This window comes from Bos mutus, chromosome 15 (assembly GCF_027580195.1).
Source record: "Bos mutus isolate GX-2022 chromosome 15, NWIPB_WYAK_1.1, whole genome shotgun sequence".
NCBI classification, from domain to species: Eukaryota; Metazoa; Chordata; class Mammalia; order Artiodactyla; family Bovidae; genus Bos; species Bos mutus.
Genome location: NC_091631.1, coordinates 52439003 through 52462489, shown reverse-complemented (window position 1 = coordinate 52462489; position 23487 = coordinate 52439003). Strand labels below are relative to the sequence as shown.

Sequence of the window (23487 nt, the reverse complement as noted above, 5' to 3'; positions counted from 1 at the left end):
AGACCCCTCCTATAACCCGCTTGATCCTCTCCTCCGGTCCTTCATCCTCTTCCTCCCACCTGCTCCTCTCCTGTCAGCCTCTAGCTGGGTGGTCATGCTTAGTTCTGCTGCTGGATTGGGTGTGAAGGGAGGGAAGAGTCCCTGTATAAAGCATCTGTAAACACAATTAAACCCTCTAAGTATGAAGAGTAATTTCCTACCATCTTATTATATAAAAATTGTTTTGTTTCCTTTCTTATACAAATTTCAATACATAACTCTCCTGCTATTACCTTAAGCTTATGGCTCCAGGGAGGGAAGCAGGTAGAGTATGGGAAAAAGGGTGTCCCAACACATTCAAAGTGCTGTCAGGCAGAGAAGGGGTTTTGAGTCTATTTCTGTAAGCTCCGAGACGGAGAACGCAGACAAATGGTGAAGCCACAGGAAACACACATGAATGTTGCTGGAGCTGCCCACGAATGGAATACATTCTGTCCCAGGAGGTGGGGACAGGGAGGAAAGTGCTTAAACACGGGTGGGTGTGGCCCTTCCCACAAACACGACTTGCCTTTGAACTCTGGCAGTAGAGTGGGTGTGATGGTTAGATCTCTTTATAACACTTTCCAACTCTGATTCTAGGATTAAGACAAATAGCACTGTCCCTCCATGAGACCAGAAGTTGGGACAGCAGTTGAGCTAATAAACTGAACTGATGGAAAATACTTTTAAGTTAACTGGTGTGATAGAGGGTAGTGTATGAAGTCCTTTAAGGTATCTTCCAACTCTGAGATTACTGTTTTGTCATTACAGGTTCTGAAAGAGTGTCAGCCACTGGCAAATCTATACAGCTAAGATGCCAGTCAATCTTCTGTCTCAAGATAACACCTGGTGGGTGTGTGTGTGTGAGTGTGTATGTGCACACTGGGTGGAGAAGAGAGCAGGAAAGGACAGGCATCTGAAGGGCCAGAGCTTGGGCTCATACACTTCATACACTCAGTGGAGATCCAGAGTGTGTGTGTGTGTGTGTGTGTGTGTGTGTGTGTGTGTGCAGAAGGTGGCAGGAAAGGACAGGCATCTGAAGGGCCGGAGCTTGGGTTCATATACTTCATACACTCAGTGGAGATCCAGAGTGTGTGTGTGTGTGTGTGTGTGCAGAAGGAAGCAGGAAGGGACAGGCATCTGAAGGGCCGGAGCTTGGGCTCACACACTTCACACATAGAGTAGAAATCCAGAGTGGGACTTGAGGCTGGCAGCAGACACCAGGCCTGAGCAGGCCCACGCCCCAACCCCCCACAAGCTACAGCCAGAGCAGCCTGTTTCTGTGTTAGGAACACAGCAGCCCCTGCTTCCCCTGCAAAGCCAGTGCAGTCCTCTCACATTCACGGAGGCAGACACAACACTCTAAGTCACCAGAGCTCAGAACCATGCCAATATGCCAAAGCACGGGCACTCAGTCGAGAGCGAGGGACAGAGGACAGGGTCAGGCACAGAAGCTGGTGGCAACACAGCCCAGAAAGCCAGTGGGCCCAAGTGCCCACCTGAATCCTCTCTGTGGGCTCATGTCCCTGGGGGTGAGGGTCCAGTTACCTGCCCCAGGACTGCCATCCAACTCCCATACCTGTCCCCAAAGCGCCCGCCTCTCTTCTGCATTCTGATGTAAGGTTGACAGAAGAGGACACAGGATACTCCCTGTCCTGGGTATGGTTCTGGCCCAGGACTCACCCGGACCTTGATGGTTCGAGGGAAGTCCTCTCACAGAGTTCTTACTACCTGCTCCCCACTACCTACCAGAGGTAAAACGGCCCTTTAGCAGCCTTTCTCCATCCTAAGGACACCACATACCCTGCCCTGCCTCCTCCATCTCACGCTGGCCAGTCAAAAATGTTCTTTCTTCACCTGTCAAAAAGGTGCTTAGAATGAGCAGCAGCCCACCCTCTCCCCATCTGCCACCCCCAAAATTCAAATGCTGAGTCGGTGTAGCCGGAAAAGAGGCCACCTTCTGCCATCTCTGAGGATCTGGAGGGTCTTCCAGTGGCCCCATGGAGGTGTATCCTTACTCACAGCTTTAGAAGCAGGCAAGGAACAAAACCCCTGGGGCTCTCACCTTCCTGGGCTCCTAGACCGCTCTTTCCTCTGCCCCTTAGGAATCACAGACACCACCACACACACACCAAGCCCTGGAGCTGGGTAGCGGCCTATCTGGGGCTCCACCCACCTTTCAGTGAGTCCATCCCTCCAAAGCCAGCACTACTCCCAAGGCCAAAAAAAAAACAGACAGAGAGTTGAAATACTAATTAAAAAGAATTGCTTTTGAAATGCAATGTCCTCATATGCAGAGAAAGCCCCCCACCTAGTTCTTACTGATCCAGCCACAAAAACTAAATCTGGGTCCTTCCTGGACATACTACCAGCAGCGGCCCGCTCCTTCCCTTAATGCAGTAATGGGTGAGGGAAGGCTGCCAGGTGGATGGGGAAGAATCATGGGAACAAGTCAATCACGACTCCTCCCCTTGCTCTAGACACTCCCTCTCCTGGGGACAGAAGACCTGACCCATTTCAGTACCCTCCTTCAAATGGCCTAGCCCTCAACCCCACCCAGCAAGAGATGCTGACTCACCAAGCCCTGCCGAGGAAAAGCCATCCTGCTGCTCAGGTAAGGCCAGGAGTGAGGTGACAGCGGAGTCAACAGGGGCACGTGCCACTGATGCAGCAGGCACCTCTGGAAATATCTTAACAGTAACATTTTAAGAGAAAATACTATCTATGAAGCACCTACTACACGCCAGGCACTATGCTAGGTACTTTATTTCAGATCCTCTCAAATAAGGACATTGTGGCTCAGAGAATTTAAGGAACTTGCTAGATGGGAGCACCCACCTAGTTTCTGCCAACCTCTCACTCTAGGAGACACATTCCCACCAGCTTTCACTATTAATGAGGGGAAGATATAAGAAGGACCCTTCTGAACAGAGGCGGAAGTGAACTTCCTGCGATGGGGAAGCAGCAAGAGGGGGTTGCTTTGCAGGAGTCAGAAGCCCAGAATGAAATAGCCCCAGAAGATGTTAAATACCGCCTGGAGACCCTTCCCAAGGCTCCACTCCAGCTACAACACCTAAGCTACTTCAGTGAGCCCAAGCCTCCATGGATTCCCCTCAGTACAACCTATGGAGAAAGCCACAAGCCCTGGACTTACCATGGAGAGGAGCCCTCCCATTCAGGTGAGACTTAGCATGGCGGGGGGGCAAGGTAATAGGGGCAGAGTGGCACTCTGCATAAAGCAGAAACTGATCCCTGCGTCCCCAGCCTAACCAGGGCACTCCTGTCCCCCAGGTAGATCCCAGGCGTGGGAAATACCAACCCAGCAGACCGCAATAAGCGGCAAGTGACCCTGCAAGAGGCTTGCAGGCCATACCTAGCTACACTGTTAGCCAGGACCCCTCTGGAAGGGCACCCACTACCCTATCCCAGCCGACCCTCCTCATTCCAGTTTGGGGCTGGACCAGCAGCAGCTCTGTAGTCCAGGCTGTCAAAGCTCAAATTACCTAAAAGGGGCTGCAAGGCCACTGTGGAACACTAAGAACTCTATTTCTGGTCTCGGGGAGATGACTCTAAAGGTCAGAGGGGTAGAGGGAGCAATGTGGGTATATCTGGGATCTGCTGGTGCTTGTGCTCAGTCACGCAGTCGTGTCTGACTCTTTGCGATCCCATGGACTATAGCCCGCAAGGCTCCTCTCTCCATGGGATTCTCCAAGCAAGACTACTGGAGTGGGTTGCCATATCCACCTCCAGGAGATCTTCTCAACCCAGGAATGGAACCCAGATCTCCTGGGTCTTCTGAACTGGCAGGCAGATTCTTAACCCCTGAGCCACCTGGGAAGCCCTCTGGCATCTGCAAGTTCCATATAAAAGGCTTGGCTCAGTTGCCCAGCTGGCGTCCACATCCCCGCCTTTCATCTCATGCCCTTCCCACAGACAGGAGGTGCTCTGCACACTCTCTCACTCCCCTTAGGTGACCACTACCTGACCACTCCTCATCAGATTGCCTTCCAGAACTCTCCCCTTGGTCAGTTGATATTCCCAGTTTACATCCGGGGGAGAAAAATTGCATCAGTAACGCATCCAGACTACAGGGACTGTATCAACCAGTATCAGAGAGACTTCCAAGCTCCAGAGTGCAATCAAGTCCTCAAACCTGACCCAGACAAGAGCAACCAGGGGATCAAGTGAGTGACCCGAACTATGAGCAAACTAGTAATTTTGCTATGGGGGAGGGGCCAGAGGAGGGCTCTGTTTCCCATAGGTAGTAACTTGGGAACTTCTGCCAGTTGAGAGACATAACTGGAGAAGGCAATAGTGCAAAGGACTAACTGATAATCTTGCAGCTCCATCTAGTTCGACCTCCAACCTCAAATAAGTGTTGAGCAAGGACAAACTGCATGCTGTTCATAACCAGGGGTGGTCAGCTCTTCTCTTAGGCATCTTGGGAGATGTGAACTCTAATTGCAAGCCCGGACGCAGGGCAGCCAGGCTTATCCAGTGCCTGCGAAATTACTGAGAATCGGACATTCCACTTGTCCAATCTTGTCTTAGCTTCTCCGCTATCAAAGCCTGATTCTCCGGTTGCTTGGAATGGCCCTCTACATACCTCTGACTCACTCCTGAAAGTTAGAAGGCCCAGCTCCAACCCGAAGCCAGTAACATGCACACAATGTTATACAAATGTTATAGAAACAGCCATCCTATTCTAAGGTGGTAGTCACTTCAGTCTTGTCCGACCCTTTGAGACCCCATGGACTGTAGCCCACAGGCTCTGCTGTTCATGGGATTTCCCAGGCAAAAATACTGGAGTGGGTTGCCACTGCCTTCTCCAGGCAATCTTCCCAACCCAGGGATCAAACCCACGTCTCCTGCACTGAAGGTGGATTATTTACTTGCTGAGCCATTGGGGAAGTCCTTCTAAGATGGTAGATGAAAATATAATCTTCACCCCAAAGTGATCAGGGACACCAGCCTAGCAACAGAACCCCCACTGCCCTGCCCCCTCCAGCAAACATACTTCCAAGCTCCTGTTTCCCAAGACCACATTCTCTAAGCTGTAGCCTCAAGCTACCTAACAGAGTGATTCAGAAATTCCCTCTCTTGCCCTATCCTTCAGCTGCAGGTCTCACATCCTCTCTGCCGGGTCTCAGCCTGATAACCTGGGAGTGTGAAAACAAACGGAGATAAAATAAATTAAATTTTTGTTTTCAGAGAAGAAATAAATTTTCATTTGAAATGACCTGAAAATACACTGCATAATTTAGGCAGGCACACAAATGACCAGCAAAGCAAGCTTGCAAAGGCCCCATTGCCTTTGTATTTGGCATCACGGGACTGGCTCAGAGTTACAGACTCAGACCGACAGAAATATTTTTCACCCCATGTAGCAAATACATCCAGACTGTGCAGAGGCTCCTGGCTCCTGTCTGGCAGCCCACTACGCAGAGGCATGAGAAGCTGAGCTGGCCAAAGCAGGAGACGCCCATCCTGGGTGGGAAGAGGGCTGCCAAGTCTGATGGAGACACAGTGACCAGGGTAAAGTGCCCAAGCTCTCTGTCAAAGGGAATCACATAAAGATCCTAGCAACTCCCTCATCCCAAGATGGTGTGCAGGGAACAAAAAAAAGAATTTACCCTGCCAAGATACCCCCATGCCACTTTTCTTGGGAAATCCAGAAACTTGGCCTTCCCAAATCCACAGCCACTTACAGACTCTGAATTCTTCCTGACCACGGAGGTGAGGTATGTATGCACTTAACATATGCCTGACATATGGTAAGTACTTAACAAAAGATAGCAATTAAAATCATTGTTGCTGCTGTTATTATTTCCCCAGACATACACTCCTCTCTTCCCAGATGTCTTATCCACCTCCTCTCCAATCCCTGGAAAAAAGAGTCAAGGTTAACTGCCCCTCTAGTACATTCAGGCTCTTCAAAGCCAAGCTCCAAGCCGAAACTCGCAGCAAGCAATGCTTCCAGGACTGTGGAACTCAGCCCAGAGTACACCATGGAGACCCTCGTCGCAGAGGCGATGAGAATGCCCTGGTAAGCGCTCCTTCCGTCGGCAGAGGACTGTCCCGGGACTCTCCCTTGACCTCTTGCCTGGTCACTAGTGTGAGGAGGGATGGGGGAAGAGCTACTGAGAGAGGAGTCTGATGTTTAAGTCCAGGGTCCTTTGCAGTTCAGAGAGATTCTGAGCGAGACTCCCTTGCCAAAAGAAAGAGGAAGAAAACAGGCCCTGCTTACTAAGCACTAGACATTGCATTTTGACCTGTGACTCCTTTCAGTTCTCAGCTGACAGAGGCTGCTGAACATAATACGCAGGAAGAAGACTGACTCCTTTTTTGGCTCACTGCTCTCTGTCCCCTCCCAAGGGTACGGCTTCACAAGCACCAGCTGAGGATCAAACGACCACCAGGACCTCCTACCTGCCCTTATTTTCTGAAAGGGTGAACCTGTGTAAGCCCAAGGTCAACAGCATCAAATGTGAGACACACACACTTCCTCTACTGAGCAGAGGAAAATATTCAGGTACAAAGGAGACACTGAGTCATTCCCAGGTAAGTAATGTCACTGGCATGTGGCAAAAAGGCGAGCGCCATGGGGGAGACGTGACTCGGCTCCAGCCTGGCCCCATGATCTCTCTACGTGTTTTCACAGGTCAGTCCAGCTGCCCGTGAGCCAGTTCCAGACATATTTATGCCAAAAACAGGACTCAACACTAAAAAAAAGAGGGAGAGAGAGAGAGAAATTGGAAGAAAGAAACTACCCAAATAATCTATGCAGAAATGCACAGTTCAGAACACACATGTCTTAACAAACTCAAACATAAATCTCAGGCTTCAAGATAGATACCACACAGCCTAGACTCGGCCTTCTCACTGGCATTTCCCATTCAAACCCTAACCCCAGTCCCGCTCTTTGACTAGTGTGAGTAACCTCTTTAGACAGGAATAATGCCCTCTGTGTCTTAGAATGTCAGTGCATTCCAAGAAACTTGAGGGAAAAAGAGATCAGAGTTTTTCCCTCTTGCTAATGAACCAATGGCAAAGCATTAAGGCTTTTCAAATCAGTATCATCAATTAATTATACTCTATTTGAGACACAGCCTCTGCTCACTACTGTTTATTTCCCTTCATATTTTTTGAGATATATTTCACATACCATAAAATGTACTCTTGTAAAGTGTACAACTCTAGTTTTTAGCATTGCTCACTGCTCCTTAAATCTAAACTTCAAACTGAAGGACTAGGAAAAGAAAGAGAGCAAGAAGATCTGAATATGATTAAAAATTTAAAAAATAATAAGTCTTCTACGTAAAGAAAGGTTTCCAAAGCTCAAGTAAGGTAGATTCTGTTCAAAATCTAAATAGTAGGTTTGTCTCTTGAAAATCGTTACCAAATTGAAGTCAGGATTATATTTCTGGATCTAAGGTAGGGATAAGAAATAGAGGAATCTGCAACTGAATTTAGCCATCTATATCCTTGAAAGATTCTGTGTGTGTGCTTAGTCGCTCAGTTATGTCCGATTCTTTGGGCTCCTACGGACTACAGCCCACCAGGCTCCTCTGTCCATGGGATTCTCCAGGCAAGAATACTGGAGTGGGTTGCTATTCCCTTCTCCAGAGGACCTTTCTGACCCAGGGACCAAACCCAGGTCTCCTGCATTGGAAGCAGATTCTTTACCATCTGAGCCACCAGGGAAGCCCCTGAAAGATTCTACGGCTTATTATTTTGAAAAAACCTGCATGGACCCAGGGCCCTGCTTCCCTAGTCCAGAAAACATGTATCACACTGCCCTCTAGCAGCCAGCCTAGGGAATCACATCCAGCTTTCAGCCAAACAGGATCTCCGCCCTAAGGATGTACTGTGCTCATACATGTAAAGGCAGAGAAACTGGGGGGAGGAGGAATTCACACATTTTCACTAATGTCCACTAAACATAAAGCTTATCTGGGATAGACTCTGCTTCCCTTCCCACCTCAGTCTCTGCTTGAAAACAGGTGATAAATTCTTTTGTTAAGAGGAAAAAATTTGATTGTTTAAGATTTTCAAAGTATCTGAACCTCTTAGTCCATTCATGCTGCTGTAACAAAAATACCATAGCATGGCTTTAATAACAAATATTTCTTACAGTTCTGGAAGCTAGGAAGTCCAAGATCAAGGCACCAGCAGACTTGGTAACTAGTGGGGCCAGTTTCCTGGCTCACAGACACCTAGCTTCTTGCTGTGCCTTCACATGACCAAAAAAAGCCAAAAAAGGCAAGAGATCATTCTTCAGTATCTTTCATAAGGACTAATTCCATTCTCAAGGGTTCCACCCTCATGACCTAATCACCCGCTAAGGCCCCACTGCCTAATACCACCAACTTGGGAGCTAGGGTTTCAACAAATGAATTTGCGGGGGAGGGGGAATACAACATTCAGTCCGTAACAGCCTCTTAAAGTGAGTTCTTCCCAAGAAACAGTGTACGGCCCCACAAAACTGAAGTTAAAACCTGAACCCATATGGAAATAAAAGCCAGCTGCAGACAAGAGATGTGACAACAGGCTGGAAGCTGAATGTACTTGCTGCCACTCAGAGGAAAGGGGCTGGCTTCAACACAGCTTACTAAAGGATAAACTCAAAAGGCAGTAATTTGAGTGGGATCCATTGTCCACAACCTATATTCCCTGGGGTCTTTTTTAAAAATAAACTTTTTATTCTGGAAAAATTTTAGACTTACCGAAAGTTGTAAAGACAATACAAAGTTACTCGTTACTCTTCACAAAGACTTCTTGATGGTAAACTTACGTGCATTTTTCAAAACTAAGATTAACAGTGGCATAATTCTATGAAGTAAACTGCAGACTTTATTTGGATTTTACCAGTTTCACCACAATGTTCTACCCTTGGGCCTTTTAAAAACAGGTTTACGGCAAGGAGCCAGAGGACCAGATAGGCAGCTGAGAGCCTAGTGTAACACTGGATCCTAGCTCCAACTCTGCCCCATGCTAACTACAGAACCTTCACATTTATTTTCTGAGCTGTTTCCTCTCTAAAGTACCTTTTCTCACAAATGCTGATGCTAGTCACAAGTTTAGCCTTCATCTCCCTGCCTAACCTCTTGTCTGACAGCCACTAACCAACTAGAGAAGAGATATTCCTCACTTGGTAGTGACTTCAGCTGAGACTCCCCAGTTAGAGAATGGAGTCCCCCTGGGATTTTCAGATCTTAAAATTCTTTTAATAAAATCCATGCATCTCTCAAACGCCTGGGGGGCAGACAGCCTTTCTTCAGGACTGCAGCAGAGAGAATGGCTGTCCCAACAACATTCATTTTCCCCTTCTTGCTGGGTGTACATTTCTCAAGCTCCTTTGCATTAACGGGCAGCCATGCAACTGAGCTGCAGCTAACCGTATGTGAGGGGCAGTATGCCACCTCTAGAGCTTGCCCATAATATCGACCAAGCAACCCTCCAAGCTCTGCTCAACTCGCCAAAATGGCAATGCCCCAAGCAACCTCGGAAGCCATGTTAATGTTGACATCAGCCTGGTACCTAAATGACTGCATGGAGTAGGGATGCCCCCTCCATCTGCCCCAATCTGAAACTTCCCTGGACATGAGTGAGGAGGGAGAACAAACTTTCATTGTATAGGCCAGTCCATTTGGCTGTCACAGCAGTTTAGCCTATCCCAACTGATACAGGTACTAAACGTCAATTCCATTAGAGCACGATCTTGCTTCTGGATGTGTGCTTAGAGCCGCAGGCACACAGAACAGAGTGGATCGCATGCCGGAGTTCAGCACACATTATCTCATCCTCCTCTGTTTCTCTTTCCCTCCTTCATTCCCCACTCTAGTCCCATTCTGTTCCCTCCCACAGACCCCATTCTAGTGAGTTAAGGTATAAATTCTCCTTTAAAACTGCCTTCTGTGTTTCTGTTGTTTTCTGTGTTCAATTCACTTAAATAATTTTTGCTGTAAATTCCATTATTCCCTCCTCACCTGGAGTCTATCAGGTCCTAGTAGCTGCATCTGACTGCTTTTTATAATATTTCATCATATGCATATACCACATTTTTACTAATCAATTCCTTTAGTGACAGGCATCTAAGTTGTTTTCAGCTTCTTGCTACCCAAACTACATATAGATAAACATCCTTATACCTAACTCCTTGCAGATCTGTGCAAGTTTCTCTGATGGATAAAGCAAGGAGTGGAACTGCTTTGATGAAGGGTATGCACAAACTTAATGAATCAGTTATCTATTGCTGTGTACTATTACTTCAGAATTTAGCAGCTTAAAACTAATAACAGCCACAGAATGAGAATATTTGCAAATTATCTGATAAGAGACTTTTTACCAGAATATATAAAGAATTCTACCTAAGAGTGTGTGTGCATGTATGTGTCTGTGTGTGATAAACAACTCAGCTGAAAAAATGAGCAAAGGATTTAAATAAACATTTTCCAAGAAATATATATAAAGATATTCAACAACATTAGGCATTAGGGAAATGCAAATCAAAAACACAACAACATACCACTTTTATCAATACTTACTGTCTTTTTGGTTACAGCTAGCTTTATACCATTAGGATAGCTATAATCAAAAAGACGGAAAGTAAGTATTGGCAGGAATTCCCTGATGGTCCAGAGGTGGGGACGTGGCGCTTTCACTGCCATGGCCTGGGTTCAATCCCTGGTTGGGAACTAAGATCCTGAAAGTCATGCAGTATGGTCAAAAACAGAAACAAGAACTGGCAAGGACGTGGAGAAACTGGGGCTTTCTTACGCTGCTTTGGATGTTTGGTAGTTCCTCAGAAAGTAAAACTGGAGTTATCACGCGTGCATGTGCGCTCAGCTGCTTCAGTCACATCTGAATCTTTGTGATCCTACGGACTGAACCCCACCAGGCTCCTCTGTCTGTGGGATTATCCTGGCAAGAATACTGGAGTGGGTTGCCATTTCCTCCTCCTGACTCAGGGATTGAAGCTGCAGCTTCTCACTGCAAGTAGATTCTTTACTGCTGAGCCACCAAGGAAGCCCTGAAGTTACCATATTGAACCAAAAATTCTACTCCAAGAAAAGTGAAAACATAAGTTCATACAAAAACTTGTATGAGTATTCATAGCAGTATTATTCACAAGAGCCAAAAAGTGGCTACGCATGTATCAACACATGGATAATTAAAGATGTGTTATACCCACACAAGGGAATACTATTCAGCCATAAAAAGGAATGTAATGTTGATACATACTACAACACAGATGAACCTTGAAAACATTATGCTAAGTGAAAAGAGCTACACACAAAAGGCTACATGTTGTATGACAGTCTATGCACACATTATATGAAATGAATCTAGAACAGAAAAACTGGCGGTTGCCTAGAGCTGGAGATGGGGACACGTAAAGAGTGACTGCTAATGGATATAAAGTTCCCTGAATCCAAAATGTTTCAAAATTAACTATGATGAAGTTATAGTTCAACTCCACAATCTACTAAAAACCACTGAATTGCTGTACACATCAAACGAGTAAACACTATAGTTATGTGAATTATATCTCAAGCTATTAAAAAATAATAAACAACTACTACCTCAGTTTCTCTGGGTCAAGAATTTGGAGGTGGGTGATTCTGACTCAGGATCTCTCATGACATGGTGGCCATGTTGTTGATCAGAGATATGCACAGCTAAAGGCCTGAACAGAGTTGAAGGACCCACTTCCACAGCAGCTCACTCACATGGTTGATAACCTAGTGGGTCTAGGCCTCAGTTATTCTCTGCATGGGTCTCTCCCAAGGGCCACATAAGTGTTCTCATGACATAGTAGCCAGCTTCTTCCACAAGGCAGAAGCCTTCAGTGTCTTTTCCTGACTCAGTCGCATGTTTCCAGGACATCCTATCGTGTACCTAGGTCAGTCCTATTCACCGTAGGGAGGGGACTACACAGGGCTTGACTACCAGGAGTCAGGGATCACTGGAGGGCCATGTTGGAAGCTGGCTATCAACACATGATGGCTAGGAAGACAATGACAACAGCTAACAATTTTGTGACACATACTATGTTCCAGGCACTGTTCTAGGCGCACAATAAACCTGTAAGGTAGGTAACATCTCCATTTCAAAGATGAAGAGACTAAAACACAGAAAAGCAGCTTACTAAGGTTGCACAGTTTTAGTAAAAGACATACCTGGGATTCAAACTCAAGACAGCATTCAATCAAAAATTCTGCAACACTGCATCCCAGATATTACTTATTTTCAGTTAAGTGCTGCCCATTTGTTGTCCAGAATGGAGGCCCTAGTTAAAATCTCCCATGAGTTTTGATTTCCCATGAGAATCCAGTCTCTTGCTTACTTTTACTAATAGATACAAAGTAGAAACTCATTAATGTTTTGATTTCTATTTCTCTAATTATAAGTGGTAAGATACTTATTGGCCATTCTGGTTTTCCCTTTAGATTTCACATATTCACATCCTTTGCCTATTCTTGTTTTGTGTGTTTTCTTTCTGATTTGCAGTAGTTCCTTCCATATTCAATCTCTAATAAATGTAATCCTTTGTCAGTTTTAGACATTGGTATATTTTCTCCTAATCTATACCTATCTTTAGCTTTGACTATGGGGTGATTTGGTGACTAGAAATATTTAAATATGAATTAGGCAAAGTTATCAAACCTTATGGATTGTGATTTGGAGATCTAACTTAACAGATTTATCCTTATCCCAAAGTCACAAATACATTCTCCATTTTTTTTCTTATTGGCCTTAGTATTTTACCTTTCACTTAGGTAAATTCACTTTGGACTCTGTCTTTGCTTTATGTGGTTAAGGGAGATATCCAACTTTATTTTTGTCCATATAATAAGCCAATTTTCTGAGCACCATTATCCACCTCTTCCCCACTAATTTGTGACACTACCTCTTATCAGATACCACCATGTCTCCAAATATCCATGTCCATTCCAAAGTCTAGTTTAGCAATAATTCTTATTTTCTAAATGGAATGATCTATCACTGTGAAAGTTATTACTCATCCTGCCTCCTACATGAATGAAAAATCCAACTACCAATCCCCAAAACCCCTGGGGGATCAATACTAGCTTGTATTCTTCCCCAAAACAGAATATCCAATTAAGAAAATTATTTTAAAAAAATAAATGTGTGTTTATTAAAAAAGAAATACCCTAACCAAGAACAAGCCCTGGGACACAGAGAAATCAACACTTCCTCTGAAAGCCAGCATCCGGCAGCGTCAGCACACCTGAGATGTATGGATCCTTCGTCCGGATATTACGTCTCAAATATTCTTCTGTAGTCAAAATTGGTATTCAACAAGTTGCCGGTCTGGGTGGCCCTGATTATTAGCATAGACGACCGTTACAGCTGAATGTCTGTAACAGCTGCCCTATGTCCACTACCACAACCCACGGTCACTCCCACAGCCTCAAAAAAGTTACATATCCTCAACACTCCACTTGTAGGCAAGTTCCTCCACCGCCTTCTTGCTGGCAAGCCTGGCAAAGCGCTTCTGTTCAAATCCATTGGATCTGCAATCAAGAGATACTGATCAGCCAGAATCCTGAATTGAACATGTACATTTGAAATAAAGAACTCACAATCTAATGAACAATCTAATGAAATCACAATCTAATGAAAAAGGAAAGTGAAAATATTTAAGACATAAGCAACAGAATCAGAAAGACAAAATACACACTCCACCTTTTATTAGTCCTTGTTCAGAGCCTTTCCCCTCTCATTTTGACAACTGTTTCAAATATTTACCACTCTCTAAAGGTCCAACTCACTCTCAACTGATGTCTACATATTATACTTTAACCATGCATTACACACACATTTAGTGAATTCTTACTATACTAGGTACTGTGTCATGAAAACAAGTATAACATAGCACCTGTCCTGATACACTCATAGACTAGTGGAGGAGACTGACATTTAAACAAATAATTAAAACAAAAGGCATAGGTTATGGTAGAAATATGCAATGGGTATCAAAGAAGCAGAAAGGGGACCTTGCTCAGCTTGGAAGCGGGGTGGACAAGAATGATCAGGAAAGGTTTCATGGAGGGGGTCCTTATGCTAAGTCTAAAAAGACAGAGTGAAGCAAAGAGTCAGAAGGGTTAGGAGGGCATTTCAGCATACAGCACAGCAGAAGCAACAAGAGCAAATGCACAAAAATAAGAAATGGGATGGTACACGCAAGGAACCAAAGTCAAATTATATGGCTGGAGCTAAAGTACAAATAGAGTAGCACAAGCCAAAGTCAGAGAGGCAGGCAGAGGCCACAACATAATAAGCACTACAGGCCAGAATACGAAGCTCAGATTTCACACAGTAAGCATTAATTCTTTTAAAAACTTTTCACTGGCGTATAGTTGATTTACAATGTTGTGTTAGTTTCAGGTATATAACAAAGTGAATCAGTTATACATATACATATGAAATGAAAAATGAAATGAAAGTCACTCAGTCGTGTCCAACTCTTTGTGACTCCATGGACTATACAGTCCATGGAATTCTCCAGACCAGAATACTGGAGTAGGTAGCCTTTACCTTCTCCAAGGGATCTTCCCAAACCAGGGATCAAACCCAGGTCTCCCACTTATGTATCATGTATCACCTCCTCGAGGTAGCATTCATTCCCTGATCACAATCTCCCAGGGCTGAATCTACTCTTCCTTTGTGCTCCCAAGGCACCTTGAACACACTCTAGTGTGTTCAAGTAATACTTAGCAAGTAGCTAAGTATTATAGCTTAGCTTAGCAAGTAGCTAAGTATTATAGTAATACTTAGCAAGTAGCACTGAAAGTATTTACTCATCTGTCTTCTTCTGTAGATAGAAAGTGAGTTGGCGTGCTCCAGGACCATCTTTTACTAATTGTGAGACCCTGGCGCCTAATACACAGCTGCTTATGTTATAACGTGTGCTAAGTGTTACTGAACTGATAGGGATGACAAGTTTCCCCCTTTCTTCAGGCCTTACCTAAGGTATGAGTTGGGTGAGTAAGGAAAGGCTCAGTAAGAAGCGAAGCTTCTTAAGAATGGCATCATCTCCAACCTTAGAAGCATGAGTGGTGTTCTAGAGCCCAAGGAAACCACTGCTTCTTGCCTGAGGAATAAGTGCTTAAGAGAATCAACACTACTATGATCATACAAAGGTCCTATGAATAACAAACCAAACCCTAAATAGAATCAGAAAAGCAAACTGCAAAAGAGCTTACAGTGGAAAGAGCTTTAGACTAAAGAATCAGATGTCCCAGGTCTTATTCAAGCTTTTTCAGGTGAGCTGAAAACTCTAAGTAAGTTGTGAAATTTAACAGAGGCTCAGTTTCTCTTTAAATAATGTTAAGTTAGATTAACTGACCTTATGGGTTTTTCTAACTATAACATACTATAGATTTATTCTAGAAATATTCACTTGCCAAAAATAGACAAGAGTAGAAAAGGCAAGGAAAGAATTAATAATCAGAAATAAAGCAAGGATGAGAAAGAAAACTAAAAAGGAAAACTCAAGGAGAAAATATGAAAAATGTAGGAAAACTACAGTGAGAGATGGAGACAAATTATACCAGTAAAAAACCAGGTCAAGGAGAGTTCTAAGTTTGGGGTCCAGAAATTTGAAAAAAATAGAGAAAAGAAAGAACTCGATATAGCAGGGAATATCTTTAGGGTTGTGGCTATAAAAAGATCTACTTCTGGCTATACAGCAAATGAGTATTCTGAAAAATCCTGCTACCAAAGAGCTGACATACCATATCCTGCAAACCAAAGCAGGAAATAAACCTGAAGCCACAGCCAACCTGACAATACCTGCCAATATCAGGAACTAGAGCTCTGGGCTTAGATGGCAGCTTGAGGGACAGAAGATAATGCCTTAGGCCCACATACAGCAGCGCAGTAGATTCCAATCATGGCAGAGAAGTCAAGCAAACTAACCTACTCTCAGGGAACAATTATAAAATCTGGACAAAATACAGTATGTGAAATATTTCAAGGCATGAGTGACCAAAAGCAGGCAGAACTTGAGTGGGAGTTTACTGTGGGAGGAGATGTGTGAAGCTTTCTGCTAGAGGGCACTTCCCAAACTGCACAGCTCATGGAGGCAGAAGGCCACAGGCTTACTGGCTTTAGGTATGAGTGCAAAGTGGGCAGAGCAGCCAAAAAATCAGGGACAAAACACTGAACGGGAAGAAGCTTCAGAAGGGAAGAACCCCCAAATCTATACACAAACTGCACCCAAATTTTTGGCTAACTGCTAACCTGTGCTTGTTCAGGGGAAATCCAATGGGCCCACTGAAAAAGCAGCAGCTAGAAACTAAAAGAACTGAGCAGGAATTCAGTTGCTGCCCACTATAAAGTAGATAAGTGTTTGGAGTTCAAATACAATCAAGTTAACTGTCTACTGCAATAAAAATCAACACACCTCAAAATTAGAATTCAAAGTCTCCACAATGTATAATGTCCAGTATAGCATTTTTAAATGACCAGATATGTAAAGAAACAGTAAAATGTGATCAAACTCAAGAAAAACTATGAATAGAAACCAATGCTGAGATAACCCAAATGTTGCAATTAGCAGATAGGACTTCAAAGCACCAATTATAAATATTCTCAAGGGAAAATAAATTGATTCACAATGAATGAATAGGTAGGAAATCTCAGCAGAGAAATATGTCAAATGGGAATTCTAGAATTGAAAAATATAATAAACTAGCTGAAACAAAAACTTCAGTGTATCAGCCTAATAAGCTGAAGATGGCAGATGAGTCAATCAACTTGAAATGAGATCAACAGAAATTATTTCATCTTAAGAACAGAGAGGAAAATCATGATAAAAAAATGAGCAGGACTTCAGACAACTGTAGTATAATATCAAATAGTAGAAATAGTAAAATTGGAGAAGGGAAAGTGGTTTTAAAAAAATAATAACTGGGCAAAAAAATAGCCAAATGTGAAAAATATGGACTCATAAATCCAAAAAGCTCAACAAACTCAAAAAAGGATCAACACAAAGAAAAACCATACGTAGGTACATCACAATCAAACTGCTGAAAACCAAAGACCAGAAGAAAATTTTGAAAGCTGTCAGAGAAAACCAATATATTATAATGTGTATATGTTGAGGTTGGGGGGAGTGGGACAATGAAACAAACTGACTTCCAGTTGGAAACAATGGTGGCCAGAAAGTGATGAAAGATCTTTAAAGAGCTGTCACTGAAGTCTGGAACTGTCAATCCAGAGTTCCATGTGTTGGTCTGAAACCTCAGAAGTTTCCTGGGTGTAATCTGAAATTGGCTCCCATACACAGAGGACAAGGAAAGATCAAAGAAAGAGGCAGACCAGTCCAGATTGGCAGGTGACAGGTTTAAAAAGCAAGGGAATTTACATAAAAGGTTTTTTGTCTTGGGCAACCCCACAAAAAAACAGATCTCTGCACCTGCCTCTCAGAACGTTAAATGTTTATATAGAGCCCTTATGGGTTCAGTCACACATTCAGTCCAGACGATCTCAACACCCTACTCTCTCAAGGCTGCGTCCTTGAAAAAGCTGCAGATGGGAAGAATAGACATGATGCACGTTCCAAGGACGGTGAGAGACAAGGGCCTTCAACTGCCTGGGTCCAGTTTAAGGGTCAACCAATGGTCACATCCTCTCAATAATCTCCTCCAATACTGCTAGTGAAACAATCCTTCAGAAACGAAGGTGAGAAAAAGTTCTCTGATTTAATTAACAGAACTATGCCAATGCCAACTCCTGGCTTTGATAATGTACTATGGTTATATACAAGATGTTATCATTGGGAGAAACTGCCTGAAGGGTACACTAATAATATTTTTTTCAGGTTTTTCTGAGTCCAAGACTATTCCAAAATTAAAGCTTTTAAAAGATAAAGGGTGAAGTAAAGACATTTTCATTTCAACAAAACTGTATGTGTTGCCAATGGATCTGCACTGAAGGAATATTAAAATTTCCTAATTTCTTTAACAAAAAAAGAAGAACACCAGAAACGGTAATTATATGAGTAAATACTAAAACTACAATTTTTTTCTTTGGTTTTCTTAGTTTCTTTAAAAATACACAATTACAAAGTAAAAATTTTACCACTGTTATTATGGGATCTATTATATTTTTTAAGTAGTATGTATGAAAATATGTATTTTTATGCACAGTTTCAAAGAACAGCAAGGAAAGATAAGAAAGCCTTCCTCAGTGAACAAAGCAAAGAAATAGAGGAAAACAACAGAATGGGAAAGCCCAGAGATCTCTTCAAGAAAAATTAGAGATACCAAGGGAACATTTCATGCAAAGATGGGCACAATAAAGGACAGAAATGGTATGGACCTAACAGAAGCACAAGATATTAAGAAGAGGTGGAAAGAATACACAGAAGAACTGTACAAAAAAGATCTTCATGACCCAGATAACCATGATGGTGTGATCACTGACCTAGAGCCAGACATCCTGCAATGTGAAGTCAAGTGGGCCTTAGGAAGCATCACTACGAACAAAGCTAGTGGAGGTGATGGAATTCCAGTTGAGTTACTTAAAATTCTAAAAGATGATGCCGTAAAAATGCTGCACTCAATATGCCAGCAAATATGGAAAACTCAGCAGTGGCCACAGGACTGGAAAAGGTCAATTTTCATTCCAATCCCATAGAAAGGCAATGCCAAAGAATGTTCAAACTACCATACAATTGCACTCATCTCACACACTAGCAAAGTAATGTTGAAAATTCTCCAAGCAAGGCTTTAACAGTACATGAACCGAGAACTTCCAGATGTTCAAGCTGGATTTATAAAAGGCAGAGGAACCAGAGATCAAATCACCAACATCCACTGTACCATAGAAAAACCAAGAGAGTTCCAGAAAAACATCTATTTCTGCTTTATTGACTACGCCAAGGCCTTTGACTGTGTGGATCTCAACAAACTGTGGAAAATTCTTCAAGAGACAGGAATACCAGACCACCTTACCTGCCTCCTAAGAATCTGTATGAAGGGCAAGAAGCAACAGTTAGAACCGGAATTGGAAAAACAGACTGGTTTCAAATAGGGAAAGGAGTACACCAAGGCTGTATATTGTCACCCTGCTTATTTCACTTCTATGCAGAGTACATCATGCGAAATGTTGGGCTGGATGAAGCACAAGCTAGAATCAAGACTGCTGGGAGAAATATCAATATCTCAGATATGCAGATGACACCACTATAATGGCAGAAAGTAAAGAGGAACTAAAGAGCCTCTTGATGAAGGTAAAAGAGGAGAGTGAAAAAGCTGGCTTAAAACTCAACATTCAAAAAACTTAAGATCATGGTATCTGGTCCCATCACTTCATAGCAAACAGACAGGGAAACAATGGAAACAATGAGACTTTATTTTCTTGGGCTCAAAAATCACTGCAGATGGTGACTTCAGCCATGAAATTAAAAGACGCTTACTCCTTGGAAGAAAAGCTATGACCAACCTAGACAGCATATTCAAAAACAGAAACATTACTTTGTCGACAAAGGTCCATCTAGTCAAAACTGTGGTTTTTCCAGCAGTCATGTATGGATATGAGAGTTGGACCATAAAGAAGGCTGAATGCCGAAGAATTGATGCTTTTGAGCTGTGGTGCTGGAGAAGACATTTGAGAGTCCCTTGGACTGCAAGGAGATCAAACCAGTCAATCCTAAAGGAAATCAATCCTGAAAATTCATTAGAAGGACTGAAGTTGAAATCGAAGCTCCAATACTTTGGCCACCTGATGAGAAGAGCCGACTCATTAGAAAACACCCTGATGCTGGGAAAGACTGAAGGCAGGAGGAGAAGGGGACGACAGAGAATGAGATGGTTGGATGGCATCACTGACTCAACGGACACAAGTTTCAACAAGCTCTGGGAGAGGGTGAAAGACAGGGAAGCCTGGTGTGCTGCAGTCCATGGGGTAGCAAGGAGTCGGACACGACTGAGTGAACAACATGAAAATAATAGCAACAAAAACAGATTAAGTGGAAATATAGTGTTGCAAGATTCTTACATTTCATGTGAAATATAACAATTATAACTATCAGTAGGCTATGATAAGTTAAAGATACATATTGTGATCTTTACAGCAAAAACTAAAAAAAAAAAAAAAAAAATTGCAGAGGTATAACTATAAGGAAAACAAAGCAATTAAGGTTCAAAACTAAATCCACACACCTAAAATCTAAAACACTGACAATATCAAATTCTGGATAGGATATGGAGCAACAGAAATCCCCACCCTTTGCAGTAATGTAAAATGGTACAGCCACTTTAGAAGACAACTGGCAGTGTCTTATAAAAGTGAACATGATCTCAACAAAATAGCAACTGTTGGATATTTACCCAAGTAAACTGAAAACTATACCCACATTAAAAGCCATACACAAATGTTTACTGCAGCTTTATCCACAACGTTAAAAACTGGGAGCAACCAAGATGTCCTTCAGCTGGGGAATAAGCAGACTGTGGTATGCTATACAATGCAATACTACTCAGTGATGACCAAGGAGTGAAGTACTGATTCACTCAAGAACAGTGCAGTTCCGTTCAGTCACTCAGTCATGTCCGGCCCTTTGCGACCCCATGAATTGCAGAACGCCAGGCCTCCCTGTCCATCACCAGCTCCCGGAGTAGATGAATCGTATATGCATTTTGCTAAGTGCAAAAAGTCTGACTCAAGCGTTGGTGGTATAGTGTTTAGCACAGCTGCCTTTCAAAAAGTCTGACTCAAAAGGTTACATACTGTATGATTCCATTCATGTAACATTCTGGAAGAGATAAAACTATAGGGATGGAAAACAAGAGCAGAAATTACAAGGGGTTGGTGGAGGAGGAATAAGTAACTAAAAGGTGACTTACACAGGAAATTTTAAAATGATGAAACTATCCCGTATAGTACTAGGGTGGTGGATAAATGACTCTACTCGCTTGTCAAATCCAATAGAACTTACACCAAAAAGAGTAAACACTAATATAAGTAAATTATAAAAGAAAAAAAATTACCCAGGATGTCTGGGGGTGAGGGGACTGATTCCTTATGTCTATACATGAAAGAGCTACACATATATCCATGCTTAGATGGTAAATGAGTTTCTCATTTCCAAATTTCCCAACTTTGAAACTGTTTTATGTGCATCTTGGTATGAGCAAAATGAATAGTGGATGGTGGCCCTTTCTTAATGTTGGGGAGGGAATTTATAGGTAAGGAAAAAAGAAAGGTAATACTTGATTAGAGTCAGTTACATCAGTATGAACTCATATTTATACATGCATATATGTAACATACCTCCAGAGGGACACAGAAACAATTATAGATATGTGTGTATACACACATACAGACTACTATACATGCATTACCAAGCTCTGTTTGCTGAGAGGATCTAGAAGCAGTGACATTCCAGTAATAATAAGCATTCTAGCAATTATATCTTGGTTTGCAAATACCATTCTCCATTAAAAGCTGCCAGGGTTTCTTAGAGAAAAGGCAATTCTTTAGGGCTGGGGCAGAGAAAATACAAAGAAGTAAAAGAACACTCAAAAAGGAAACAGTGAAAGGGACAAAGAAAGGGACACCCAACAGAATTTCCAGTATTCAAGGAATGGAACAAAAAAGATAACATAAGCAACAGAATAAATAACATACCACTAGATTACAGTACAAAGTATAATATAAAATATACATGAGTCCATACTAATATAAATAAATGACTGAACAAATAAATGGGGAGGTGAAACAGATCTTCCTTACAGAAAAAATCTAAATAATACATGGAGATACCCTTCCATAGTTCTTCTGAGTATAAGGTGAACTCAGCAACTCGCTTCCAGAGAAGAGAGTATAAAAGAAAAAGAAGAGTAATTTTAAAGTTGGGAAACCTGGCACTCACTCACTACCTTAACCCAGTGATCCCGGCTAACTTTACTAGTGATATCATGCGGATATCACGTAACCCCTAAAATGACATGATGAGAAGGACATTTCACTACTGTGGAATTCTTTGCAAAAACACATAACGTCCAGGCTAACCATTAGAAAAACATCAAACAAACTCAATTTGAGGAACGTTTCACAAAAATACCTGACAATACCCCCACAAAACTGTTAAGGTTACAAAAAGCAAAAAGACTGAGCAACTGGTCCAGAGCAGAAGAGACTGAGGAGACAGGGCAACTAAGTACAATACAGTATACTGAAATGCAGCCCTGAACAGAAACAGAAAACAGAAGACTGACGAAATCCAAATAAAATCTGGTGCATTAATAATATGCTAATGTTGGTTTCCTAGATTTGACTACTATATCATGGTAATATGGTAACAAAATTAGATAAGGTATGTACAATAACTGTTTGCAAATTTTCTATATATATAAAACTATTCCAAAACAGATAGAATAAAATACTTTTTCAAAACACTACCCCCAAACAACTGCAAAATACACATTATCTTCAAGTGCAAATGGGGTATTCACCGAGGTAAACCATATACTGGGCCATTAAACATGTCTTAACAAATTTAAGAAGATCAAAATATTATAGCATTAACTTCAAAATATTAGAGTATATTCTCTAACCTCGATGGAATTACATTGGAAATCAATAAGATATCTCAATTCAATTCAATTCAATAAGTCGCTTCAGTCGTGTCCGACTCTGTGCGACCCCATAGACGGTAGCCCACCAGGCTCCCCCGTCCCTGGGATTCTCCAGGCAAGAACACTGGAGTGGGTTGCCATTTCCTTCTCCAATGCATGAAAGTGAAAAGAGAAAAGTGAAAGTGAAGTCACTCAGTTGTGTCCAACTCTGTTCGACCCCATAGACAGCAGCCCACCAGGCTCCTCCGTCCATGGGATTTTCCAGGCAAGAGTACTGGAGTGGGGTGCCAAATAAAATATCTAGACTAGTCTAAATGTTTGGAATTCTAAAATACACTTCTAAGTAATTCATGGGTCAAAGAGTAAACCAAAAAGAAAATCAGTATATATTTTGAACAAAATCCAACATACATTCCTGAAAAAAGACCTTCCTTAGCCAACTGGGAATAGAAATTTCTCAACTCAATAAAGGAAATGTATCCCCCCACAAAAACTATAGTTTACACAATTTAATGGTGAAAAGACTGAATTTTTTCCTCCTAAGGTTAGCAATAAGGTAAAAGATGTCTGCTCTGACTACTTCTACTCAACATATGCACTGGAAGTTCTAGCTAGTGTAATCTGGCAAGAAAAAGAAACAAAAGGCATCTGGATTGGAAAGGAAGAAGTAACACTGTCTATATTCACAGAAGACACGATCCTCAAGGTTCAAAATCTGGTAGAAGCTTAAAAAAGCCATTGTATGAAGTGACCTTTGCTTCAAGGAAAGTGGCTGATATAATATCGGGTTGTTGCTAATGACCAAATTGGAGCTTTCGAGCATAAATTAGAATTTTTTAAAACTTTAGCTTTG

The 23487-nt window shown here is 42.4% G+C and overlaps 1 protein-coding gene across 4 annotated transcripts in view; it reads right to left on the bottom strand.

The window, feature by feature from the left end:
* BUD13 (BUD13 homolog) overlaps positions 1-23487 on the bottom strand; it is a 145517-nt gene that overhangs the window by 107704 nt on the left and 14326 nt on the right. For 2 of the 4 annotated variants that reach the window (XM_005896138.3, XM_005896137.3), the window contains exon 10: positions 13156-13559. The exons of the other annotated variants lie outside the window; for them this stretch is intronic. In XM_005896138.3, coding sequence (XP_005896200.1) covers positions 13466-13559 — 94 coding nt within the window. In that variant the 3' untranslated portion in view covers positions 13156-13465. Of the gene's footprint in view, positions 1-13155; positions 13560-23487 lie in introns of those variants that run through there. 4 annotated transcript variants of the gene reach the window in all.